The sequence below is a fragment of the Python bivittatus genome, unplaced genomic scaffold (genome assembly GCF_059951505.1).
Source record: "Python bivittatus isolate LINGU-HERP-01145 unplaced genomic scaffold, Pbiv_v1 ctg000580_np1212, whole genome shotgun sequence".
Classification (NCBI taxonomy): Eukaryota; Metazoa; Chordata; class Lepidosauria; order Squamata; family Pythonidae; genus Python; species Python bivittatus.
In genome coordinates this window covers 608,434-616,940 of record NW_028277087.1, presented here as the reverse complement: position 1 = coordinate 616,940, position 8,507 = coordinate 608,434, and the positions used below count along the sequence as shown (strand labels likewise).

General features: G+C 46.7%; 1 protein-coding gene across 2 annotated transcripts in view; it reads right to left on the bottom strand.

Annotated features, from left to right (window-relative positions):
* Positions 1-1,515: 1,515 nt before the first annotated feature.
* The window catches only part of ANKRD24 (ankyrin repeat domain 24), a 42,140-nt gene continuing 35,148 nt past the window's right edge, over positions 1,516-8,507 (bottom strand). For both annotated transcript variants that reach the window (XM_025170640.2, XM_088149310.1), the window contains 2 exons: positions 6,370-6,435; positions 1,516-4,243 (listed from right to left, as the gene is read on the bottom strand). In XM_025170640.2, the coding sequence (XP_025026408.1) occupies positions 4,166-4,243; positions 6,370-6,435 (144 nt within the window). In that variant the 3' untranslated portion in view covers positions 1,516-4,165. The remainder of the gene's footprint in view (positions 4,244-6,369; positions 6,436-8,507) is intronic.

The window sequence follows — 8,507 nt, the reverse complement described above, 5'->3', positions numbered from 1 at the left end:
ACGCTGTTTCTAGAAGGTTCCTTGAAAACCTCCAGTGATGGATCCCCCCATACCCCCAGTTCAGGGTTTTGGGGAGTGCATACTTCTATTCTTTTGAGGAAGACTTCTAATGGCTACCACTTTCTCCATTTCATCCAGGTCATCCAGATGCAAAACAGGAGAAGTCACAACACTCACCCACATTCATACATTCCTTCCCCACTTCTCTCAAGCCAGGGAGTCCAGAGACACAAGCCAGATTCCAGAATCAGCAGGAGACCTAAAAGTCCATGCACAGCATCCAGGTCCCAGAATGGTGACCCCTGACTATTTTTTATCTCCCACCTCCATATCCTCTGGATACTTATATCCACAGGTCTGGTTTCTGCTTCTAACCCAGTTGTGTCCCTGATCAACGAACTCTTTGATCTTCTCAAAGTGGGAGAAAAGTAGGAGTGTTAGGTCTGTTGAAAGAAGAAGGCATGAACCTAACCCAAGAATGGCCATAGAGAAAACCAAGCCCATCCTAGTCTGCATTTGGTTTCTCACAGTGGCCAACCAGATGCAAGCAGGCGATGGAGATGTTCCTATCTCCCACTGTCATTCTACAACTGGGGTCTGGAGCCATGCTGCCCCCAACCCTGAGGGAAAACCGACTCTTCAAGACCAGACTATCCAAGACGTTGATAGACCTGCCCTCCATGGATTTCTCCAGTCCCCTTTGAAAGCCATCCATGTGGGTGGCCATCACCATGTCTCATGACAATGGATTCCACAGATTAACAATGTACCATGTGAAGACGTGCTTTCTTCCATCCATTTTAAGTCTCCTTCATAGTAGTGTCCCCTTGTCCTGGTGTTTGGGGAGAAGAACTTACCCCCATCCATGTTCACCAGACCCTGGAGGATTTCATACCCCTCAATCATATTCCTCCTCTTGTGCTTTTTTTCCATGTTAAAGAGTCCCAAATATTTTAGCCTTTGCTCCTAGGGAAGATGTTTGAGCCCCCCAATCATTTTGGCTGGCATCTTCTGGGCTTTTTCCAGCAACATAATGTCCCTTTTCAAATGGGGCAATCAGAACTGGGCAGGAACAGCACAAATGAAAAGAGTGAGAAAGTAAAAAGGAGGCTATTTGGTTTTGTCTGTCCTCTGCTACAGGGATATTTTTGTGAACCTTCCTGCTTTTCGAGGATGCCCCGCTGCGGCCTTCAACAGGCAGAAGTGCACTTTCCTGTGTCTTTCCTCCCTCCTCCCCCCGTGGCATCTAGCAGGGAGCTTCTTTTTGCTAACAACGGGCACCCACTGAAGCTTTTGTCAGTCACAGAACTGTCAAAAACAGACCCATCAATCTGTCAGATTTTGAAAACAGTTGACGTTCTAAACAGAGCGAACACAGATGCTTTATTGGTGTGGATCGTGGAAAGAGAGGCAGCAACACAGTGAATTTTCCACACAGCGAATGTTCATATTAGCCAAGCCTGCTCCCCTGTTCCTCTGTCTTAGGATGCCCCCACCAGTCCAGAAGCCAAGTAAGAGACAGAGAGTGCCTTTCTGCGTCCTGCTTCAAACCGCAGGGTTTTTATCTTCTGAACGGGTGGTAGGAAAAAGGGTGGGCTGCTAACATTCCTTTTGTGCCCTCCCAGAATTGCTGGAGCCAAAAATTCCAAACCTTTGGTGCCTTAAGACTTAAAGATGCTTAAGAAAGCCATGTCACCCCTTAAAACTCCCGAAAGCCCCGCCAGAAATGTCCTCTGGCCCCAGCCACCATTGAAGTCCAGTTTCCTTAGGCTACCCTGAGCCCAGGGTGGCCCTTGAGGCAACAGACTTTACACACTCTGGCTTAAATGCAAAAACAAGGTCACCTTAACATCTTGAATGGGCTGAGTTCCCTGACGTCCAAGGGAGGTTTCCAATGTGGATAGTCAGCAGAAAACACTTTCTCTAAAAACCCTGTACAGGTTAGTCCTTGTTTAGTGACCACGATTGGGACTGGCAACTTGGTTGTTAAGTGAAGCGGTCACTAAGTGAAGCCACAACTATGCTTATGATCTGACTTCAGCTCTCCTTTGCTTTACAGACCTGCGAAGGTCATCAAAGCGAGGATGGGTTGCAAAGTTACTTTTTCATCACTGCCATAACTGCGAACGATCGCTAAACGAGGCAGTTGCTAAATGAGAACTGTATTTATTTGTCCGCATCAAGCTTCTTATGAATGCACAGAAGCAAAGTCAGGCCATAAACTTGGCATCCTTAGCAAAAATGACCCAGCTGCAGCTCCTGTATTCATCGTTTCGGTCTTTGAGACACACACAGCCCCAGATCCACAGCTCGATTCCTCTATGCAACTTTTGCTTTTAACAGTGATGTGCAATTGTGGAGTTCTTGTTGCAGGTTTGCTTCTAAAATCTATGTGATCGTAAAAGGTGAAGAGAGCTGGAAGGGGCGTCATCCAACCTGTGCATAGTCCAATGACTGGTTTTTTCCCCTTCAGATTTCAAGCAAGGCTGCACGTACAGCATTGCTCTATAGCAGTGTTTCTCTGCCTTGGCAGCTTTAAGATGTGTGGACTTCAACTCCCAGAATTCCCCAGCCAGCCCTGGGGAATTCTGGGAGTTGATGTCCACACATCTTAAAGTTGCCAAGGTTGAGGAACTGTTCTACAGCAAAAACAGAACTTAAATCTCTAATCTTGGTTTGCAAATCTCAGAAATGCTTGCAAAGGCCGTAGATTGGAACCTCTTCCTTAAAAATCCCAGCAAGCCCTGTGGTCAACATAATTTGACCAATGGCGCCACCGAGTTCACTCATCCCTACGATCGAATCCCCCCACCCTAACTTTACGCGCCTACCTTCATATCCTTGCCTTGCGATCTGTGGTTATCTTAAAACACACCTTTAAAAACTGCGTCCAGAAGAATGTCATTTTGAAGCCTGTATAGAATTGATCAAGGAAGCAAGTAGGTTGGCCACAGCATCGAGGGGGTCCCCAGGGTGTGGTCAGAAAGGTCAAGATGGAAGCCTTGACATACATTAAAAAAACAGGCAGAGCTTCAATCACACTGCTGTGACCCCATCTCGATTTTTTTTTTAACCATGCCCGGCGGACACCCCAATCACAGAATGGAAGGAACTCTGGAGAACATCCGGTCCAACTCTCTGCTGAGCGCAGGAATAAATTCTTTTCACTTTTCAGCAGAAATTATGATATTCATTCAGGTCAAGAGAAAGGCTAATATTATGGAAGACTACAACCCCAGTTTTCCTGGGTACTAAAAGTTTTCCTGGCTTTCGGCATTTCATCCCAGCTGTTTCAGTTTTAAAAAAAATGTTGCTGAACCATTAACAATGATTAATTGTTTAGAATTTAAACAAATTGAGTATTTGCATCCTGCGGGTTGTTCACTCTCTCTAAGATTGCAGCACATACACTGACCTCCTTTCAGCCCCCAGACTCCCAACAACGACTTCTGTTCCTTCTCTGTCTTAAAAACGTACTTACCACATTTCTATCCCGCTGCTTCTGTGCAGAGCAGGGATGCCGGGGGTCAAAAAAGCCAACAGGGCGGCCCCGCTCCTTTTTTGCATGTGTTACAAAACACGTTAAAAAGAGGCGAGGCTTCGATTATGCAGGTGTGCATAACCCCCAACTCAACTATTTAACACACACTCACACACACCCCGGTACAGAACCCAAAGCTACGTATTTCTCCACGCTTTACCCAAACAACAACCTCGTAGGCAGTCCACGGTCAGAGAGAACGGCTGGCCTTTCCCCAGTACGTTTCATGGGAAAGGAAGAATTGGCTCCCGGGTCTTTGCCGTCAGCCCCAGTGGCTCTTGGAAATAAACAGCCGGCCACTAGGGATCATGCCCCTGTCCCACTCCAGGTCTTTCATCTCTCTTTTGACTCTTTTTTTCCCCCCTGCAATGACCCTGTAGCCTTTAACATTGTTATGGCAGGCAGAAGTTCAACCAGTAGTGCTTTGCCCAACATGGACATTTAAAGGTGAAGTTTCCTGCCTGCTGTGGAGCAATTCAAAGGCATTGGGTTAGAGCTGGTCTGCTCCCTTCCTGGCTCACCGTTGGGCTGGATGGTTGATGTGACCTTGATGTCCTTCTCCCCCAAGGAAATGCCCAGCCTGCCCACCCCACCCCGGTCGAGTCTGCGATCCATCGCCTGGGCTCATCTCCCTTGCTCCTGGAGCCTCTGTATCTTCAAAATCTGGAAGAGGATTTTTTGGACGTCCTCATCCATGTGGCCCTGGAAGGGAAGGAAGGAAGGGATGAGTTCATGAGCATCTGGAGGTCTTCCTTCAGCGTTCGGCCTGGCACTTGGGCGGGTATGGCTTTTCCCTGGCCCAAATCTGTCCCTGCAAGGGGAGAGCGGGGAAAAGAAACCCCCAGAAAGAAAAGCATGGCTGGCTGGGGAATTCTGGGAGTGGACGTCCACACATCTTAAAGTTGCCAAGGTTGAGAAACGTTGTTCTAGAGGATTGCAGAAAACACATTTTTCTGTTCATACTTTAGGTCTGGCTGGAAAGAGAAGAACGTGGTCCGGGAATGGGCGGGAAAGACTTCAGGACTCGGTGGGGAATCGAACCTGGAACGCTCCATCTTGCTCAGAGGCTCTTACGCTGACTAGTTGGACATCGGGCTGCGTAGTTTATTCCTAGCGGGGCGGTATGAAGGGTCACCATAAACTGAACCCCTGCAATGTGCTCAAGGAGTAAGGGGAACTCATTCCTTACGCAAAGTTGTATTGGTTGAACAGGGATGTTAGGCTAACTTGGACATGTTATTGATCAGGGACAGGCAGCTATACACAAAGCAGCTTTGGAACAAGCACGGTTACATGTGTATGTGTGTGTGTGCGTGTATACGCAGACACACACACACACACACGGATACATACATATGTGTATATGCGTGTATAACCGCGTTTATATTCCATTTTTTCCCTGAAAGCTCATGGTAGGCTACGCAGAGATCTTCTTTCATTTTATCCCCACAATAATCGCCTGGTAAACTATGTTGTGCAGAGAGAGAGTGGCTGGCCCGAAATCCCCCAGAGAGCTTCCATGGCTAAAGGGGGGGACCTGGACCCCAATTTTAGTCCAACACTTAATCACTACGTCCCACTGGGCACAGTCCATGGCTGGACTCTCACACTGTATTAAGGCTCAATTTGTTTGGATCATGGTTTGTTAATTAATCCATAGCGGGTCAATTCAGACATAACGCTAAGCCGTACGTCACATTAAACACATACCCCACCATATTATGGTTTAGCAACAGGGGTGTCTCCAGGGGGTTCAAAAAAGTCAGATATGGTGGCTGTGACTGTGTGATCAAAGCCTTTTTTGCACGTGCTGCACCCGTTGCACAGTTGCAACCACCATCAGATGCCCCTGCTTAGCAGAAGATGTGAGCCTGGCTTGTATTTTAAACGCTCCTTGGCCCCATTAAAATCATTTGCTTATTTCCATCACGCTTCCTTCAGGTGACTACTTCCGGTGGGACATTTCTTTAGCACAGCAAATGAAAGAAAATGAGCCGCCTTCCCTCCGACGCCCCACAGGAGCGTGGTTTCCTGGGCCTGAGACCCTGCCCCATTCCTAAGCTCCAAAAACCATAAGCCATGGACAAATCTGCTTCCAAACCTTGAGGACCAAAGTTGATTTCAGACCTTCCCAAGAGCCCCCCTCCCCACCGCTGCCATGCAACAAGAAGGGACACGAGACAGACACAAGTCGCAACGCTCCCACACGCAACATGCTTAAGCACACAGACATGCACTCCAAGCACCGACGGACATACGAAAGGACCTTCCAACCTCCCGGAAATCTCGTGACGAGTCCACTCCACTCGGCCGTCCCGCCCCTTCCTTCCAAGAACCCAGGTGCGGGGACTGGCCTTCCCCCCACCAACAGCCGCATCTGGACCGGCCCTGAGCAGTCACGAGGAAAGCAGTGAGGAGGGGAAAGTGGGAGGGGAAGAGAGGGTGAGGATGGGAAACAGGCGTGTAATTTTGGCAGCACACCAGTCTTACTTGGCCAGCATATCAAGAAAAAAGAGGACATCATTTGAAACCCCAAGTAGATGTTCAGGCGACACCTGCGCACACACGCATTCACGTTCAGGCACACGAGCTGGGTCCTAGTCACTAGCAGTCTCTCCACACTCGATCGGCAGTTCCTCTGCTCCCCCCACCCCACAGAAGTCCCATAGAGACAAGAGTATCTATGGATTATCCTCACCATCCATTCCAAGAAGAACCTGTAGAGGACAACTTGCCGATAGGCTGTGCTGCAAACGGATTCCAGATTTATCCCCCTTTCCCGCCACCTGCCAACTCTCTGTCAGGAACGAAGGCCTGGGCTAACTCACCTGGATAGCATAGAGAAGGTGTCCTCTGTACAAAGAAATGATATTGCTATGGCGTCGCTCAGCCTCCTGGCACAAAAGAGAAAACAGCTGAAACGCGTCTTTGCTGGCTCAGTTAGGACTATTTCAGCTGGAAGTCATTGTGAGCACCGACATCTCCAAACTTTTTCTTGCCTTAGGAACTTCTTGTAGCTCCATCTGTCTGCCCGTTTACAACCCTCACTGAACTGACCGTGTGAGCTTGTCATTAAGCTAGTAATGCAATTCCCAATTAGCTACTATCGGTCATACAAAGAAACTGGGAGTTGATTTTAAAATTCCCTACAGGATGTTGGCTTTTTCAGAGGCATTTAGCTAACCACAACAAGGTACCAATCAGCTTCAAAGTGGGGACTCTGGCATTGCCCTTCTTCACCTAAAAACAGGGCAGTTTGCTACTCATTTTTGTTACTCTGCAGAGTAACTGCACTGAAGGTACCTAATAGGTGCAACTTACAGAATCAGCAGGATCAGGTACTTCCAAGAGATAACGTTCTCCAACTACTCACCTCTCAGGCTCTCATAACCTCTGGATTTGGTGTAATTGTCAGTCCCACCAGGAAGACCAGACCAGGAAATCAACTCCACCAGAAGGCTAGGACTACTTTTATTGTGATTGTAATAACAGAATCTTGCAAGTCTGATCGTGCTCTACTTCCTTCCCCTTCTTATACGCCCGTGAATCAGGGAGGTGTCTGTCTGAGCCACTTCCAAATGGTATCTGGCTGTTCTGGACTTAAAAAATGTTTCAGCCCCTTTTGCCAAGGTAACGGGTCCTGCATTTCTCCATCAAGGCCATCTTCCTTACTCCCCACAGATGTAACTTGTTTCCCAATTTGGTTTCCTAATGCATGGAAACTTCTCTTCAGCCTGAGGTGCTATCACCCGCAAGCAGATCACAGAATCCTAGAGCTGCAGGGCCCTCAAAGCTATGGAGTCCAGCTCCTTCCTGAGCTCCAGAATCCAAAATGAACCATCCCAGACTGTCCAGCCTCATCTTGAAGACATCCACTAAGGAGGATCTCACCTCCTCTCTGGATCAGTGATATCTCTGTTGAGCTACCCTTACAGTTAGGAAGTTCTTTCTAACATTCAGTCCGTCTGCCTTCCTGTAACTCAGTGTTTCTTAACCTTAGCAACTTTAAGATATGCAGACTTCAGAAGTCAGAATTCTGGAAAATGAAGTCCACATATCTTAAAGTTGCCAAGGTTGAGAAACACTGCTGTAACTTAAATCCATTATTCAGTGTCCTTCACTTGGGAACAAGAGAGAACAAGTTTTGACCACCTTCTCCATGACGTAGTTTTCTACTAATCAAAGGATGCAGCAATATGTGTTATTATGGCAGAGATGCTGTGATATTTTACAGTAATATTTTGTACTGATTATAGTATAGTAGTGTATTTATTAGTAAACCACTGACTATTGATAATTATAAAATAGAAGGTTGATTTCTTTTTCTATTTTTCATTTCTTAGTTTGTATTTTTACTTTGTGTGGGGTTGTTTCTTTTCTAATTTTTTAAAGATTGTTTTCAAGTTTAAAGATTATTTTGTTAATTGTGTATGTATAAAATTTTTAGAAAAATAAAACTGTATTTAAAAACCCTTCTCCATGACATTGCATGTTGAAGTCCCCTTTTTGAAAAACAATACAGGTAGTCCTCACCTAATGACCATTCATTTAGTGACCATTCAAATATACAACAGTGCTGAAAAAAGTTACTTACAACTGGTGCCCAAAGTTACGACCATCCCAGCATCCTGCGATCATGTGATCGCGATCTGGGCACTTGGCAACCAGCTCGCTCTTACAAAGGGTACAGCGTCCTGGGGTCATGTGAGTGCCATTTGCGACCTTCCCAGCTGGCTTTCCCCAAGCAAAGTCAATAGGGAACCATGTGATTCACTTAACAACTTCTGTGATTTGCTTAAGAACCACTGCAAAAAGGTTGCAAAATCGGGTGCAGACACATGATGCCTCGCTTAATGACCAACCCGGTTAACGACCAATTTTCTATTGAAAATTGGGGTCATTAAGTGAGGACGACCTGTAATTCTATTCAATGTTTTGTTTAATTTTATTGGCTTTAGCAGGATTC